General features: G+C 40.7%; 2 protein-coding genes across 2 annotated transcripts in view; one reads left to right on the plus strand and one right to left on the minus strand.

The window, feature by feature from the left end:
- Positions 1-4,754, plus strand: part of hmcn1 (hemicentin 1) — a 128,680-nt gene extending 123,926 nt beyond the window's left edge. Inside the window, exons 104-107 of the mRNA XM_061738756.1 lie at positions 818-1,171; positions 2,512-2,631; positions 2,738-2,864; positions 3,660-4,754. Coding sequence (XP_061594740.1) covers positions 818-1,171; positions 2,512-2,631; positions 2,738-2,864; positions 3,660-4,029 — 971 coding nt within the window. The 3' untranslated portion in view covers positions 4,030-4,754. The remainder of the gene's footprint in view (positions 1-817; positions 1,172-2,511; positions 2,632-2,737; positions 2,865-3,659) is intronic.
- Positions 4,755-11,999: 7,245 nt separating this feature from the next.
- arpc5b (actin related protein 2/3 complex, subunit 5B) lies at positions 12,000-16,396 on the minus strand. Its single transcript, XM_061738758.1, has 4 exons — positions 16,135-16,396; positions 14,791-14,872; positions 14,359-14,535; positions 12,000-13,866 (listed from the first exon to the last, which is right to left on the minus strand). The coding sequence occupies exons 1-4, from the start codon at positions 16,272-16,274 to the stop codon at positions 13,804-13,806; spliced, it is 462 nt and encodes a 153-aa protein (XP_061594742.1). The 5' UTR covers positions 16,275-16,396; the 3' UTR covers positions 12,000-13,803.
- Positions 16,397-18,476: the final 2,080 nt, after the last annotated feature.

Genomic DNA, 18,476 nt, shown 5'->3' on the forward strand with positions numbered 1-18,476 from the left:
GGACACTGCATATCATTTCCTTGGCAGCTCTCTATTCCACGGTTGGTGAAACAAATCAAAACTCTGCAAGTGACAGTTTAGCTATTAACTAAGAAGAAGTGTCAGAAAGAGGAGTGGATTTTGAAAAAGCATCAAGGCACGGACTCTATAAATATAAACTAAAATAATAAAATAAATAATCAGGTCATATGGATCTCAATATACTATAAACAAGCACAAAAATACTCCTGAGTGCGTCTTTTTCTCGTGGGATCTCACAACACTCACAGTGTCTTGCCCCATTGACCATAAAAAGATTTAAAGAGGACTGGCACCACGACCTTACAGCTCTGTCTGTCCTCTTCTCTTTCTTCTCACTTTCTTCCAGCTCTGACTTTTCAACTGTTTCCAGACCATTCCAACATCTGGATGTGGCTGTTTCTCTGGGTTGCTTTGTGATGGCACGCCTGTCTTTGCTCTGGACTTGTATTAACTTTGGATGCTGATGTCTGGTTTCATCTGACATTGTCTTCAGATATAAATAATTAATTATTAATCATTATTCTTCAGCTGAAACTGGAAAGTTATTTAGAAATTTCTTTATTTTCATATGAGAGGTCATGACTCTTGTTCGAATGGCACACATATCATCGGGAACGTGGAAAGGTTTTGGTTCACAGTGGGGTGACTAATTTCTCCCATTTCTCGCCCCCCTCATCTTCATCTGTCTCCTCTGTTTTCACGGCCTCCACACTTCCTTTCATCACTCCTGCTTATTTCCCTCCTTTCCACCTCTCCTCCTGGTCCTGGTGCTGGTCGTTCTTTGCGTTGAGGGCAGACATAGATGAGTGTGGGTGGCTCCCGCAGCCCTGCGCCCACCGGTGCGTCAACACTCCCGGCAGCTTCTCGTGCAGCTGCCCGCCGGGCCAGCACCTGCTGGGGGACGGGAAGTCCTGCGCTGGGCTCCAGCGGCTGCCCACCTATGAAAGTTACTCGTACGGCTACCGCGCGTCTCAGTCGGCCCCCGAGCGCACCCTCGACCGGCGGCTCTACCACAGCGTGGCCTCTCAGAGCTACCACTCCCAGGCCGTCGCCAGGAGCCGTAGGGGCAGGGAGGCACCGGAAACCTCCTCACGGCGGGGGGGCCTCGCGTGTGAGCAGGGGTTTGAGCCCGGGGGCGGCCACTGCCTAGGTAACTATGGAGGGAGATGACAGGCAGGGCGGAGATGACAGGGTTGCTGCTGTTAAACAACATACTATAAAGAAGCTCAAAAACACTACTGAGTGCGTCTTTACCTTGTGGGATCTCACGACACTCTTACTCCTAGTGGTTGCAGAGCTGGGCTTGGGTCTGGAGGACACAGGTTCATGGGTTGCAACCAAGCTGGACCACTCTGGGCCCCTGAGCAAGGCCCTTAACCCTAACTGCTCCACAGGCGCTGTAAAAAATGGAGATGGGTTAAAAGCAGAGGATCATTTCCCTTTTTGGGATGAATAATGGACTAATAATAATTGCTAATAAAAAAATGTTTTAAAAAGGCTGTAAACTTGAAAACTAACTTTTTAGAATACATATATATATATATATATATATATATATATATATATATACACATACAGTACATATAGTTTGACCTCTGTCATTGCCAACAAAGGGTATATAACAAAGTATTGAAATTAACTTTTGTTATTGACCAAATACTTATTTTCCACTATAATTTGCAAATACATTTTTTAATCAGACAACGTCACTTTCTGGATTTTTTTTTTCTTTTTCATTTTGTCTCTCATAATTGAGATATTCCTGTAATGAAAATTACACGCCTCTCTCATCTTTTTAAGTGGAGGTTTGCACAACTTGCACAACTGGTGTCTGACTAAATACCTTTTTGCCCCACTGTATATGTATATATATATACATATATAATATATATATATATATATATATATATATATATATATATATATATATATATATATATATATATATATACACACATATATATATATATATATATATATATATATATATATATATATATATACATATATATATATATATATATATATATATATATATATATATATATATATATATATATATATATATATATACAGGACTGTCTCAGAAAATTGGAATATTGTGATAACGTCCTTTTATTTTCTGTAATGCAAAAATGTCATACATTCTGGATTTATTACAAATCAACTGAAATATTGCACGCCGTTTATTATTTTAATATTGCTGATCATGGCTTACAGTTTAAGAAAACTTAAATATCCTATCTCAAAAAATTTGAATATTGTGGGAATCTTGATCTTAAACTGTAAGCCATAATCAGCAATATTAAAATAATAAAAGGCTTGCAATATTTCAGTTGATTTGTAATGAATCCAGAATGTATGACATTTTTGTTTTTTTAATTGCATTATAGAAAATAAAGAACTTTATCACAATATTCTAATTTTCTGAGACAGTCCTGTATATATACACATATATATGGGTTCTCATGTGTTTTTGTGCACCAACAGACATTAACGAGTGTGACGTGCGGGACACGTGTCAGCACGAGTGCATGAACACAGCAGGGAGCTACAGGTGTCTCTGCCCGGCCGGTTACCGCCTGATGACCAACGGGAAGACATGTCAAGGTGATCACCTGGCTCCACTCTGCCCGTCTACACAATCCAGTTATACGTTGTTATAAGATCATTTCATGATCATTTGAGCCAATTGAACTTGTATCTGTGCCTGCAGATATAGACGAGTGTCTGGAGCAGAATATCCAGTGCGGGGCCAACCAGATGTGCTTCAACATGCGGGGAGGTTATCAGTGCATCGACACGCCGTGTCCGCCGAACTACCAGAGGGATTCAGCCACAGGGTGAGAGGTCGAGGGAGTCAGATCCAGAGGTGTCAAGTAACGAATTACAAATACTTCGTTACCTTACTTAAGTAGAAATTTTGGTTATCTATACTTCACTGGAGTAATTATTTTTCAGACGACTTTTTACTTTTACTCCTTACATTTTCACGCAATTATCTGTACTTTTTACTCCTTACATTTTAAAAACAGCCTTGTTACTCTATTTCATTTCGGCCTTTAAAAAAAAACTATCCAGTTAAATTGCTCCATCCGGATAGAGTGAATTTGGTTGTGGTTGTTTCAGATGTTCTTGTCCAGTTTTGTTCTTACATCCGTTCCCTCAGATTCCTGCAACTAAACTTGGATGTACATTCCAATAAAGGTTAGGATAAATGATAACATGCCTCTGAAGTTTGACTTTTTGCACCATTACAATACTTATAGGCAACTAGTCATCATATCTCCTGCTCTCTGAAACACATGTTAATGCTCAATAGTACACATATATGGTTCTTTAATATATTTGCATTATACTAAGATGCATTCATTTTCAATGGCTTTTGTCCTTAATGGCTTTTTTCCCCCTTACATTACTTTTACTTTTATACTTTAAGTAGTTTTGGAACCAGTACTTTTATACTTTTACTTGAGTAAAAAACTTGAGTTGATACTTCAACTTCTACAGGAGTATTTTTAAACTATAGTATCTATACTTCTACCTGAGTAATGAATGTGAATACTTTTGACACCTCTGGTCAGATCACAAGATCTTGTGGGGTATGAGTTTCAGGACCTTTGTTGTTGTCTTCTCAGGTTCTGCCTGAAGAACTGCCCCCCCAACGACCTGGAGTGCACGCTGAGCCCGTACGCGCTGGAGTACAAGCTGCTGTCGCTGCCCTTCGGCATCGCCGCCAACCAGGACCTGATCCGGCTGGTGGCCTACACGCAGGACGGCGTGATGCACCGCCGGACCACCTTCCTGGTGGTGGACGAGGACGTGGCGTCGCTGCCGTTCGCCCTGCGGGACGAGAACCACAAGGGAGTGCTGTTCACCACGCGGCCGCTGCGGGAGCCGCACACCTACCGCATGAAGGTCCGAGCCCTGTCCTACAGCGAGGACGGGGGCCTGGAGTACCAGACCACCTTCATCGTCTACATCTCCGTCTCAGCCTACCCCTACTGAGCACTTTAAAGGGCACGAGACGACGGTGCGGCGAGGAACTGCGTCCTCCACCTGCAGCGCCACAGGGTGTGGTTTTGGACCAGTGACCACATCGGTAGGAAGACTGACAGACATGTTGAGCACCTGAGAGCCTTAAAGACACATGGAAATACAGATTAAAGAGAACATTAAAGAGGCTGCTGGAGAAAATGGGATGAAACCAACTTTTTATTCATTTGAGTCTCTGGAAACCTGTGTGGGACTTTTGAATTATTGATGTTTTGTCATTTTAATTTCCTTCCCTTCTCAGATTTATGAAGAATTAGATTGAATTCCTCAGAGCGTAAACTCCCACCAGTGGCTCTGCGACTAGTTTAAATTCTCGTCAAGCTCAGATTTTACATTTACTTACTTTTAACTTATTGGGAAGTGCTTGAACACGATAGATCGGTAGTTCCCGCCTCTGCTCTGCCCGATCACCAATCCCAGAGGTGAACAGATGTTGACTATTCCCTCGTTGAAACCCCCCCACATATGTCTGCATCCTCAGGTTGTGGGCTCGGACCGAGACCCCACCAACTATTAATCCGATTACTTCATCAGTGTAATACTGTCATTCCCCATCCAGCAAGATGTATTTTATTTTTATGGCTTGTACATATGTTTTATTTTTTTCTCATAATGTGTACTGTACTTGTACGAAACCTATCCATTTTGTAATAAAAATGTAAGCGAATACACATCGAGACGAGGTGTTTTGCACGTCTACGGTTATTAACGTAACAAACATCTTTGATCTCCAGGAAACTGCTTCCACATCTGGGAGAGAAGCGTTCCCCGTTACCTGAAAGAGGGGTAATGAAATCAGAAAACAAACACACGAAAAACGAGGAAATAATTAACCTAAAAAATTGATACAAATTCATAAAGGGGAAGAAAAGCTGACCAGGACCACACCTGCCTAACTCAGGGAGCCAATCACAGCTCTCACCGGGCCTGTTTTGACACGTCTACGGTTATTAATGTAACAAACATCTTTGATCTCCAATAAACTGCTGTGAATTAAACCTACGACTTTTGAAAAAGAGCGAGGCGTTATCTGAAAGAGGGGTAATGAAATCAGAAGACAAACACAAAAAAGAGGAAATAATCAACCTAAACATCAATAAAAAATTAATAAAGGCAGGGCTTAAAGTTAAAAAAAAACCCTGAGCATGAACTTTTTTCCAGGAGCGGGGGCACATGCACTTGGCAATTTGGCAAGCAACAAAAATTACATCATTTGAATATTATTTTACTTTTCACTATGGATGCCTTCAATATCAAGTTTAGCTAGTTGTCATTGTGTTTGACAGTATAAGATGAAGTACAATCTAAAATATGAATATCTTAGATTAAAGGTCATAATGTTATAAGGGCAGGTTTAAACTCAGGCAGGCCAATTAATTGGTGGAATTATTGATTAGCAACCATTTAATTCAGTAAAGGACATTTATATATATATATATATATATATATTTGACTTCCACTATTTATTTATTTTTTAATTAGCAAAACACCTAGAGTGCAACAGTTGAACAATAAAAGAGAGGAAAGAACCTGGCTGGCCCTGAGGAGGTGGTTGCTGGTTCTCCCTCCTAGCTCGTGCCTCAAGTCCAGTCCTCTTTTCCTTCATAACAGCACAATTGTCCAGGAGAATACTTGTGACTTGTTTCCACTAAAGCTCACAAGACTTCAGGACATCTTCTAGTTCCAGCATAAGTGCTGAAGCATTGGCAAGATTAACTTTTCTGCTTGCCATATGTTGAGTTGTTAATCTGGCCGTATCATTGTCAAAAAAGCGAACAAGTACATTCGTAATTTTGTCCATGCTCTGGCTTGTGGCTTCATTCAATTCAATTCAATTCAATTTTATTTATATAGCTTCTAATACAACAGATGTTGTCTCTAGACGCTTTCCAGAGATCCAGAACATGAACATAAACATAAACATAAACATAAACCCCCGAGCAATTATTATATAAACAATGGCAGGTAAAAACTCCCCTAGTGGGAGAAAAGCCTTAAGCCAAACAGTGGCAAGAAAAACTCCCCTTTAGGAGGGAAGAAACCTTGAGCAGGACCAGGCTCATAAGGGGGGACCCTCCTGCCGAAGGCCAGACTGGGCAGCACAGCAGGCAGGTGGAAGCAGCAACGGGATGACCAGGGGTGGGGACCGCAGGCCAGCACGCAGCTCCCGAAGCTCCCGAAGCTCCCGAAGCTCCGGCCCAATCAGCAAGCCCCAGGTTAGGTGCAGGGTCGGGGAAAGGTTGAAAAGGGGCAGGGCCAGGCTTCATCAATGTTTAATGAAAACACTCTTTTTGAGCTTCTCTGATAGCTTTAATGACTGTCGGAGGACAGTCCTTAACAATTAATAAAGTAGATTATTTATCAAATTGAACTATCAATTGAATTATCAAAATGACTTAATCAAAAAAAAAAAGACTTACCGGTAATCAAATCGGGGCACCACCTGATGTAATCAGGAAAATGATAACTCAACAGCAAAAATCAGTCTCAAGGTAGATTACTCTTCAGAATAATAGTGAAGGGAGGAGTTCGAACACAGGCCTCTGCAACCAAGTTGTGAAAAATATGCGTAAAATAAGCACAAACAACTTCTCTCATTCAAATTAATCCGAATTTATTTACACAGGTGTCAAGAAGAAGATAAACAACACCTCGGATAAATTCTGATGGCTAAACTACACAAAACAACACTGACTAAAGTAAACACAAAACTTCAGATTACGTGTGTGTGTGTGTGTGTGTGTGTGTGTGTGTGTGTGTGTGTGTGTGTGTGTGTGTGTGTGTGTGTGTGTGTGTGTGTGTGTGTGTGTGTGTTTGTGTGTGTGTGTGTGTGTGTGTGTGTGTGTGTGTGTGTGTGTGTGTGTGTCAGTAACTCAAAATGGCTCGGGGGTTTTATGACCGGTGTAAGAGAGATGAGAGGAGAAAAGTAAAGTAAATAGACACACTTAAATAATTTCTCACTACCAGAAACCTACGGAGCCCCTAAAGAGACATGGAATTTTATTTTTTTTATAATGAGTTGTACGCGCGCGCGTAAAACCTTTAAGTGAGCACGTAAAGTTGTTTACTTGCAAGCAAAGTGGTAATGTCCTTATAATGGAGTCCCAGGTTAAAATATAGCTCAGCTAAATCCTGTAATGTCATTTCCATTCATAAACAGAGCAGGGCATAACTGGAGGGTCTCCTGTTCCAGCAATACTCCCATGTACCGGTACTTGTTTTTATGCGCTCATGTAGAACAACTTTTAGGCGCTCACTTATAAGTTTTGCAAGAGCGCCTGAAACTTTTTAGTGAGTGCATAAACGTTTTACGTGCTCACGTAAACAACTTTACGTGCTCACTTAAAGGTTTTACACGCGCGCGTAAAACTCATTATATAAAAAAAACAAACCTGTGTCCCTTTAGGGGCTCCGTAGAAACCCAAGTTCTTCTGATGTTTCCCACACAGAGGCGCCCCAATGTGAAACTAACTTCACAGGTGCTCTCTGGTCGTTCAACTGGGAAATGAGGAAGAGCTTTGTTTTCTGTTGTGGAAGAACATGTCAAGATCCAGCAATGTGGATGCAGCAGTAGACAAACAATAAGATAAACAAAAACACTTAAGCTAATAAACACAGTTGTGGCAGGATCGACGGTCAAGCTCACAACGTAAAACTAAACTTGTATTAACTAAGTTTCTCTGCCCAGACACAGAACAGCCTCTTACGTGAATCTTTGTAAATGAAGAAAAAGGTGGTTTGGTCTGGCCGGTCGGCGTTCTTTGTTGAAAAAGGGTAGTTACGCTCAGCAGGGGATCCTGATAAGAGCGGCTCTCACTCCCTCCTGTTATCCGTGCTGTGGATGAGGGTTCTGCAGCATGGGCACAGCAGCTTGACCTCATTCAGCTTCAGGTCGGTCCAAAGGCGTTCACGTTGAGGCTTGCAGGGTCCCAGGTTCGGCTTTCTGGTGCTCGGAACCTTGTGGGTTAAGCTGGGCATACACTGTGCCATATTTGAGTTCAAAAGTTCACAGCCCACGATTTATGGTCTCACACTGTAAGACCCGATGCTCGGATGCGACTCGTCTGCTCACACTATACTCCCGTCGGACTTCTGTGTACTGGAACTCGAGGCCGGTTTTGGGGCAGGCGTGGGCTGTGCCCACCCAAACGTGCGTCCTGCCCACCCAATCAAAGTTTATGGGGATCCTTTATTTTTTTATAATTTTATTTTTTTATATATATAAAAAAAATCCCAAAATATCTGTACCGTTCCTGATTGGGTGGGCACCCCGTACGGTGCGGGTCACCGCGTACCCTACGCCGTATGCGTATGGTTGGGCAGACGTGGGAAATGCTGTCTTTTTTTTCTGCTATCAAAACATGATTTGTAATGTGAATTTGCAACACTTTAAACTACAAATAATAGTTTTTGACGTGACATCAGAGATTGCGCATGCTCTCTGCGAAAGGATGAGGCAAATCGGGTCGTAGCACGACCGGGATTTCAAACAGTTTGATTTTCTTGCGAGCACACGATTCGTGATCGGGAGCTCGTCGTAAGGTGTTAATCTCTCGTCGTTACCCCACGTACACTGCACGAGGCACGACCAACGATTGGGTCAAAATCCGGCCCGATCCAAAAAATAGTCGCACGACTGGAAAATCGGCTCAAAACGAGCCGATAATCGCAAAGTGTCTGCCCGGCTTTACTCGTGCAGCTCTCCAGACAGACGCTTCTTCAGTCAACGATCCTGGAGGAGGCTGGTCCTTGGCTGGTCGCTCCTGGTGCTAATAATGGTGGTTCCTGCTCACAGGGGAACCCATGGGAGCGTGGACAGGTCCGAGGCAGCAGAGACCTGTAGGGGAGAGCAAAAAGAAGAGAAGAGAAGAGAGGGGGGCCTTGCTCTTTTATAGCGGCGCCCAGGAAGTCGATGTGGCCCTTCCTGCAGGTTGGGGTCTGTGCCCAATCAGATCGTTGTTCCATGTGGTCAGGTATCATAAACTCGAGGCTGGTCTCAGCCAGAACTGGGCCTCAAAGCTGACCCAAGGCCTCAACTGTTCATATAATCACACAATCCATAGTTCATATCAGACTGTGGCCCAACAGTTTGGTGGAGAGAAGGTGAAGAGAAGGTGAAGTCGCTGAGCTACTGGTTCCCAGCAGCCTTCTCTCTGCTGGACCTTTTGAAAATCCGGCTGAACCAACTTTTCTTCTTCACTACCTTTTCCTTCTTTTTGTTCTCTCCCCTTTCCAGTTCTTTAAGATGTTCTTCATCTTATTTATTTGATGTGATTCAATTCTTTCTGTACTTTTTCATCTGTTCTCTCCTCATCTCCCTTTTGCTTCTTGAAGATCTTCCTTCTGACCCGTTTCCACTTCTTTATTGTTCTCCATTAAAATCTTGATCTCTCCCTGCAGCTTCTTCTTGTCATTCTGCAGGTTTACAGCATGTTCCTCTTCTTGTACCTTCGTATGCTTCATCTCAGCTTTCTCCACATCCATGTTGCACTGCAACACTTCCAGCTCCATCTCATGTTTTTTCTTGCTCTCGATCAGTATCTTTTCTTCTCTTTGCAAGCTTTCCCTCTGCTCTTTCAGATCCCTCTTTTCCTTCTGGTATTGTTGGTGTTTTATTTCTTCAGTCTGTCTTTTGAGCTCTTCCAGGAACATTTTCTCATTTGCAACCTCGACCCCTCTTTCCTCGAACCGTTGCCTTTCACTTGTCAGTTTTGCTAGAGCCTCCTCCACCCGGAAACAGGATTTTTCCTGTTCCTGCTTCTGCTGGAGACTGATCTCCATGTTGTACTCTTCCAGATTTTTGTTTTTCTCTTGGAGGGCTTTATTCTCCTCCTGCAGCTGCTGGAGTTGCTCTCTCAGTCCAGCTCTGTTTGAGTACAAGTTCTGGTTGATCAACATGATTCTTTCAATTTCCTCTGCACGACCACCAAGTTCAAACTCCAGTTTGTTCTTGTATTTGGTCAGGAAAGCATGTTCTCTTTTGCACTCTTTGCACTCCCTTTGGAGTTGGCTGAGATCATCTGAGACCCGGGACTGAGCCCCATCACTGGGAGAGCTCACAAATCCCTGTCTGGGTCTTGGACGTCCTCTAAAAGGCATTTATGGGATCAACACGGTAGGAAGTCCAGAAAAGTGGGTTGGAGGTTCTGAAGCGTTTTCTGAGGATTTTTTCCGAGTCGTAGACGTGATTTCCACCAGAGAGGCAACAGGATGTGTCTTGAAGGTACAAGATACTACGGTTCTGTGCAGAGTTTCAGGGTATTTATGATGAACTGGTGCTTTGTTGTGTACAATAGAATGTTGTCATGGTAACCTTTGTGAGCACGGAACTAAATGGAACTCCAGGTCAACGTGGCCCCGCCCACCATAAAAATGATCTTTTTACATTAATCAGGTAAATTCAGATATGTGAATATAATCTTCAGCTTTTGCAGATATTAAAAATGTTAAAAGCATCACATCTTTCACGTGCAACATGAGGCTGGTATCAACGTGCCGTGTTCACTTTTTCCCCAACAGTGTGTTTCTGAAGATTATAGTCAGTGTTGTGTCATTTGTTGTGCTGATTTAAGAGCAGTTTGTAGAAATGTCATTCACACCATGTAGGGGAAGAAAAGCTGACCAGGACCACACCTGCTTTATTCAGGGAGCCAATCACAAGGCTCCATAGAAACATGCACGCTCACACCAACAGGTATTTTAAAACAATGAGTCAACCCAACATGTCTTGTTTGGGTTTATAAAGCAGAATAAACAGAAAATAAAAACTGCTGGCATGTAGAAAACATGCAGACTCCACAAAGCCTCCAGCAGAGGGAGGAAGAGGGAACCTCCATGCTACAACTGCTTCAGACCTACATTTCTGATTATTTCTCATTTCTTTTATTGGAGACTCGATGAATTAGTTGCATGAAGTTTCAGCACTACTGAGAAGATCTCATTTGAAACTTGGAAAATAGGTAAACTACGATAAAATCAAATTAGCTGTGGATTAATGAAAGAATGTGTTAAGTGCATGTTTACTAGCTCGGGGGATGAAAGTACACTTTGATGGCAGGGTCGTCCAGTCTCTCCACTTATTTTTATTTTGGCATTAGAACCGCTGGCATGTGCCAATCGAGCTAAGCAAAATATAACTGGCATTAATCTGAGTGGCTACGATTTTAAAGCGAGCCTTTATGCTGATGATATTTTATTAACATTATCTCACCCTCTTCAATCAATACCACATTTGCTTAAACTTGTTGAAAAATGTGGTCAATTTACAGGATACAAAATTAATTGCAGTAAAAGTGAGGCTATTCCTCTTAACCATTATACCTTTTTAACCCAGCTCAGCTCAGCACCCTTTGTTTGGAAACCACAAGGCATGAAATATCTTGGCATAAATATCAAATCACCGATTAATAAGATATTTGATATAAATGGCCCTAATATTTTAAAAGGTATTAAGAGAAGATTTAAAAAGATGGACTGTCCTGCCGTTATCACTGTGGGGCAGAGTGGAAATAATAAAGATGAATATTTTACCCAGATTATCCTTTGTTATATCAGCCATACCATTAAAGTTCCCACAGTAATGGTTTAAAGAAATTGATAAAATAATCTCAAGCTTTCTCTGGTGTGACAAGAAGCCTACAATTAATCGTAAAAAAAATGTAAAAATAAAAAGTTAAAAATAAAAATCAATATATTCAGGGTAGTTGGGAGTGGCTGGAGGAGAGGACCATATCTGAATACAACAAATCAATTTCTATTTCATCTCTATGGTACTATCCCAAATAAAATCAAATTAGCTGTGCATTTATGAGAGAATGTGTTTGGTGCACGTTTACTAACTCGGGGGATGAAAGTACACTTTGATAAGCTCAGGCTCTTTCTGTTCATGCAAGCGTCATCAAAGGTCACAAAGGTCACAAGGGTCAGCATTCATACCTTTTATTTTCTTCAAAAAACCACAAACATAAAAAAAGGAATATTTGAGTAAGGCAGTTTGTACATCAGTTTGTTCTGCTCCCTCGCCCCACGAGCCTCACAGACCGGTTACATGAAGCGGAGGCCCTCGGCACCCCTCTCTGTCCTCACGTGCATCACGTCCTTACCACATTAGAAGAGCAATCTAATGTCCGGATGCACCGTCGGCGATGACAGGATTTAAACATGACAAGACATGTTTGAATATCAACAGGTGAGTAAAACAATGGAAAAAAAAAATCAACAATTTTGAAAATCTATGAATAACTTGTACTTAGTCTGGAAAATAAACAGAAGCAAGCAAAAACACTGAAACCAAATTCCTCCCATCACTGTCGTCCACGAGAGCAACGCTGAGGAAGCTCTCATTCAAAACTGTTACATCCTGACTCAAACCCTGTTTGCTTTTATATTAATTTATCCTGTAAGGTGACAGGTCTACTGTGTCCTTAAAGAAAGAAAAGAAACAACTAAATCACAGATATAAGCTAAATAATTCAAATGAAAGAAAAATATCATTTGGCAACAGTTGTAATCTACCTGATGGGGCAGATAAACATCAACATTCCCATTTTCATCGTCATATAAAACGCTAATTCAACTTCCAGCCAGGTTATGTGGTAGTAAAAGTACATTTTTCTGCACTCTGTGAGGTGGGTTTTGTTTTTAAAAATCCAAAGGCGTTGGATTTAAACTCAAAACATGATACAAAGAAAGAAAAAAAAAAGACAAAAAGAGAAGAAAAACACTGATTTTCTCCTAGAGTATGAAACACAGGTATGAAATGCTCAAAAAGTCTCAAAAATTGGGTCATGCAAACCATTTATATTCTCCATTTAATTAGATCCCATTGCTATTAATAGAAAATAAAAAAATGTTAGATTTTTTTTGTAACTGAGAAGCATCAAACCTATTAACAGTGTTTAATTTGGCTTTGAGGCAGAAAACCGTCATTAATCGCAATAATAAGAAATAGGAAAATCTTTAAGCCTGATTGTTTTTTAGTTTAAATTAAAAAGAAAAAAGAATTATAAGCACATATTCTTGCTGTGATGAGGTTTTCCTGACATGAAAGAGAAAATACAGCTCTTATAAACAGTACCAACATAATGCCCTGTTCAGTAGCAGAAGGCGCGTGTGATGTGGGGGGGAACAGTAAAGTGGGATTAATCAGAGTGGTGGTAGCGATGCATCGTGGGTAATAACCCCCCCCTTCCCCGAGGTGAATGCCTACCCCCGTGGGCAGACGTTTCACCTCCCATCTGTGACTGTGCTTTTCAGGAGACTCCCGCTGCAGAGTGTTACTCTGAGAGGATTTACCGCTTTTATTCCATCAGGGAGTCTCTGATGCAGAAATAACACAGAGGGGGGGTCAAAGTGAGTGCAGGATTAATCTTAAAAGTCACATCACTGGAGTGTGTCACTGTGGTATCCAAAATGTGAATGCACCTCAAGTGTTTTTGGTTTTAACCAGCAGATGAGGCTTTTTTACGGGGATCATGTTTGGCAGGTGATGCAGGTGTTAGAGCACTACTGGGGGGGCGGGGGAGTCGGCACACACACGAGGCGTAAAGCTACTGGTTTAGTACAATTTAGTTCCCGATAATGAAGAAGAAAGTCTGATTTTAACTTGACGTGGCCCAGATTGAAGGTTGTATTTTAGCCTCGAGCGAATCAGGACCTCGTTGGGTTTCGCCATCTGGTACATGAACAGTGCAGTAATGTGACGTGAAGTGCCTCGCTGCTCCACTTTTAGACCGTCTTCCTTGCCGTTAGTACCCTGACGATGCTGCCCACGCCTCCCACAGCCAGAGCCTGCAGATACAGAGGAGAGAAACGTCAGGCTGTTTCATCCCTTTCACACATAAGAGGTCATTAGGGGGTCGACCAGCATTTACTCAGAGTCACATACATCATTTTCATTTTTAGCTTCTGTGAAAGAAGGAAAAATGCCCTTACAATAAATACAGTGAGTAATCAGAAACTTGCTTAATGCTTTTTCCTGATATCAATATGAAGAAAGCAACAAAAAAAGGAAGTCAACTGATGTTATGAAGCTTCACTTTTAATCATTAGGGTTCAAATATCAAACTACCATCATTACCTCATGAAATGTGAGTTTATATGAGTTTATTTTTAAACAGAAAACTGTTACCTGCTGTTCAAGAGGGCTTAAAGGAAGAATGATCTACACTTTGAGTATATGTAATTCAATTTTATTTATATAACAACAATGCACCTTTATATTACAACAGAAGTTGTCTCTAGGTGCTGTCCAGAGACCCAGAACATGTATATAGTCTTTACCTTTTCGTGCCACTGCAGCAGGACCGCGCTGCTGTTTTCGGACGGCCTCTCAAAGCCTTTGTAGATGTATTTCATCAGCAGGTCCACGCCGTTTTTGTCGAGCGACTGCACCCCTTTCTCGATGTCACTGCTCTTAAAGGCACTGAGCACCTTCAGCACCAGGCCCTCGGCACGATCCTGGACACAAGGAGTGAGCACAGCTACTGACATAAACTATAATTTAGCACCACCAAAATGATGATTCTACATCGCAAAAAAATACTATTTTAGTCTTATTTTCAGGCAGTTTCATTCGTGAATGCCCAAACCTTTATTTTATCCATTCTTGGATTTTAAAATGATGCATTCACATTAGAAATCATTAATAAACTGCACACCTGAAGATCTTGATAAGAGATGATGATGCTGCTGTCGGTAAAAAACAAAGCTCACCTTGACGTTCTGGTTCTTCGTGTTGATTGGTGGGTTCTTCAGGACTGCTTGTAAAGCCTCCATGAGATTTCCTGTGCGGGGAAGGTTAAGGATGCAAAGCAATGAAAACTGTAATGATAATTACTGTAACACAAAGACCACAAACCAGCACAAGATAAGACAATTTATACCACAAAATGTTTACATTTCTAGCATTTTTGGAGACCTGCCCTTAACAGGGTGGGTGGCTCAAAGAGTTAAAGGGGACCTATTATGAAAAACACGTTTTCTCTTGCTTTAACATATATAAAGCGGTCTCCCCTCAGCCTGCCAACTCAGAGAAGGAGGAAACCACGCCCACAACTAACTCTGGCCGGAACAACAACAACAACAACTCTGCCGGCCGGAGCTTCCGCCATTTTTTCAGCCAATCAGCACAGTGCCTCATTATCATAGCCCCGCCCACTCAGAATCCTGCATAGATAAGGAGGTTAGAGACTGGGAAGATAAAGAAATGGCTCAGAGGCTGAATTTCTAATTTATTTAGCAAAAACAATCAAACAAAAGGTATTAGATGCCATAATAGGTCCCCTTTAAGCTCTTGTGGTTTTTTTGTTGACCCTGCTTTGCAGTGCTTTTGGTTTGTTTGTTGGAATAATAAATCACCTCTTTAAGTTTCTACTAAACAGGTATCAGGATATAGGTTTTAAACATAAAACAAGTGTTTTTTGTTTGGGGGGGGGTCTCTGTTTTGTTTGGATGCAGTTGTTATTTGCAGCAATCCGAGTCTTTGGTTTGAGATTTTAAACACTCCTGCTTTGTGACATGATGTGGGAGGAGCCCCTCAAAGAGGAAGTGCAGCAGTTTCAAGCCTTATAAGGCCTCGAAGATCTAGATTAAAGAGTTCCTACTTCAAATCCCACAATAAAAAGCATTTTCATAGCCCCCGCCCCATTAAAACACAGATATAACCCCAGCATCAAAGACAAAACAGATCTCAGCAAGTCTCTCGAAGCCCAAGGCTGTGCAAATATAATTAAGCTGCACAGGTCCGGGGGTATTTTGGTTTAAATAAACAAGAATAATTGAAAATAATTGAAAATAAAAGGCGTATATGTCCTCTGGTGGACGTGTTTTGATTAAAATGCATAGTAGACTAGAGATAGGGCTGCACAGGCGAGAGTGGGGCAGAAATCCCAGGAATGTGACTGTCAGGCAAGTCTGAACAGACCTGGCCTCCCAGCCAGACGCCCATCCGGCAGCCAATACAGCTGCAAACACCCACATAAATGTTTTCCCTGAATATCCCTACTAAAGTCTCTGATAATCACAGCGCAAACAAGCAGCGTTTCTGGTAAAGGATATTGTCTGATGAGGGAGTCCACTTCTGCCTCGTCAGGACCCAGCTGGTTTTCTCCTCCGTCCTCTTCGTCCACAAACTTGTTCTCGTCGTACTCGTCCACGTCGACTCGCCTGAAACGGGCGGACACGGTGTTTTTCGACATGTCTGCGGTGGGTTTTGTTTAGGGGAGGGGGTCTCGGTCCAAGGAAAAAGAAATGAAGTGGAGCTGGAGAGCGATGCGGCTGTCACAGACAGGAAGGCAGGCGACTTCCTGGCTTCCTGCTGCTGCGCTGCGGGTTTCCGCCCGCTTCTACCGCCGCCTGCAGGACAGCAGGCGCAACTACACGCTCGTTTAGTTTTAGTTATTTATTTTTATTTATTTTTTTTGGTCATTTCCAAATTAAGAATTCAAATACAAAAGAAATGAAAGAAAATAAAAATAAAAATAAACATGAAGTTAATGCTAATATTGCATTAGACCAAAATATATAAACAAAACAAGACCGAAAAGGTGCAGAATTCATTTCATTTCATTTTCATTTTATTCTTTATTTCATTCAAAAAATAAAACAAACAATTCAATACAAATACAAATACAAATGTTCATAAATTGTGAATGAAAAGGGAGCCGAAGGAAGAAGAATCTTATCTAATCTGCACCTTTTTCCAAGAAATAAATTCACAAATAACATAAATTAAAAATAAAAAAACAACAACTAAGTAAATAAAAAACTAAAATAAAATGAAATTACCGCCGTCTATGGGTATGTCAATCAAACTTAACTAACATATTTCATTATATTTACTTAACATACAGGCTTTAATTGTTCTTTTGAATGTAATGTTTGATTTGGATTCTTTGTTTTCTTTTTTCAGATTGTTCCATAAATGGATTCCTTTCACAGAAACACAACGTTCCATCAATTTTGTCCTGCATCTTGTTTTTTTTAAAAATCTCTGTTCCTTTTAAGTTATACTTGCTTTGCAAGAATCAGAATCAGAATCATGTTAATTTGTCGAAGTCAGGTCAAACAAGACAGGGAATATGACTTGGTTATTTTTGCTCACTTTACAGTAAATAGGCAAATGACAGCTCTTATTAACATATATACAATTTTTTTTTTAAGTGAAAGGTGCAACAGTATGAGGTAGTCATGGTTATTGAACGGTGCATTGTTACACCTACGCCTACCCTTTTATAATCAATTTCGGACAGCTCCTACATAGACCGATACAAAGCAGTAAATCAATTAAAAAGAAAAAAGTTTCATATACTATTTGTATATTGAAAACATTCAATTTACTGCATCAACCTATTATCTATTTAAGTTCTGACACTTACATAAACACTCATACAATATGATCATATTTAAGGAGTATCTTGTTCTTCAATATTTTTTTAAATATTTGGTATTTAATTTCCATTTCCAAAACATTCCACAGATTAACCCCATAAACTGAAACACATCTATGTTTGACATCCGTTCTGTTCTTTGTTTTTGTGAACATACAGCTTTCTCTCAGTTCATATACACTTTGTCTTTGCTGAATCAGTTAGCACCCCCTAGCGGAAAAGATGTGTAACTGCATGTTGTTGATGCGAGTTTGTACTTTGGCCGCTAGAGGGCGCCAACGCCTAAGAAATGACACGTAATTTGTTTCAACTACAGTAAATAATACAGATAATTTATTTTGTAAATGAAACATTTTACATTTAAAGCTTTTCTTATTTCGGGTTATTTTTAACCAATATCTATTATAATCTTATTTTTAAGCACCGCAATCCCAGTTCTATCATTCTATCTAGGCAAGGCAAGGCAAGTTTATTTGTATAGCACAATTCAACACAAGGTAATTCAAAGTGCTTTACATCAACATTAAAAGCTTCAAGACACAATTAAACAGTAAATAACAAATAAAATGATAAGAAAAGAGGTAAATAATAATAAGCACAAGTTGTTAAAAAGTAAGGGCAGTAGAATACAGCAGGTAAGTATTTAATTTAAGAATACCTTCAGTAAACAGTAATGTTTTTAGGCCTGATTTAAAGGAGCTGACAGTTGGAGCAGACCTCAGAACAAGATATGATATCTTTTTATCTATTTTATTTATTTAACCTTTATTTAACCAGGTAATCAGAATCAGAATCATGTTTATTTGGCCAAGTCAGGTCAAACAAGACAGGGAATTTGACTCCGGTTATTTTCGCTCACTGTACAGCAAAAAGACAAATGACAGCTCTTATTAACATAAATGCCTTTTTTTTTTAAGTGAAAGGTGCAGCAGTATGAGGTAGATATGCTTATTGAAAGGTGCATTGTTACAGCATTAGTATAGGTAAGTCAGTTGAGAACAATTCCTCATT

The sequence above is a fragment of the Cololabis saira genome, chromosome 13, assembly GCF_033807715.1.
Source record: "Cololabis saira isolate AMF1-May2022 chromosome 13, fColSai1.1, whole genome shotgun sequence".
Classification (NCBI taxonomy): Eukaryota; Metazoa; Chordata; class Actinopteri; order Beloniformes; family Belonidae; genus Cololabis; species Cololabis saira.

What these genes read in the sequence shown, in the direction of transcription:
- arpc5b (XM_061738758.1), bottom strand. Translation starts at nt 16,274, where the DNA reads ATGTCGAAAAACACCGTGTCCGCCCGTTTCAGGCGAGTCGACGTGGAC. An exon ending in GTGGACTCCCTCATCAGACA is followed by an intron (nt 14,873 to 16,134) that starts ATATCCTTTACC and finishes CATCCTTAACCT; the next exon opens with TCCCCGCACAGGAAATCTCA. An exon ending in TGCTGCAGTGGCACGAAAAG is followed by an intron (nt 13,867 to 14,358) that starts GTAAAGACTATA and finishes CTGTATCTGCAG; the next exon opens with GCTCTGGCTGTGGGAGGCGT.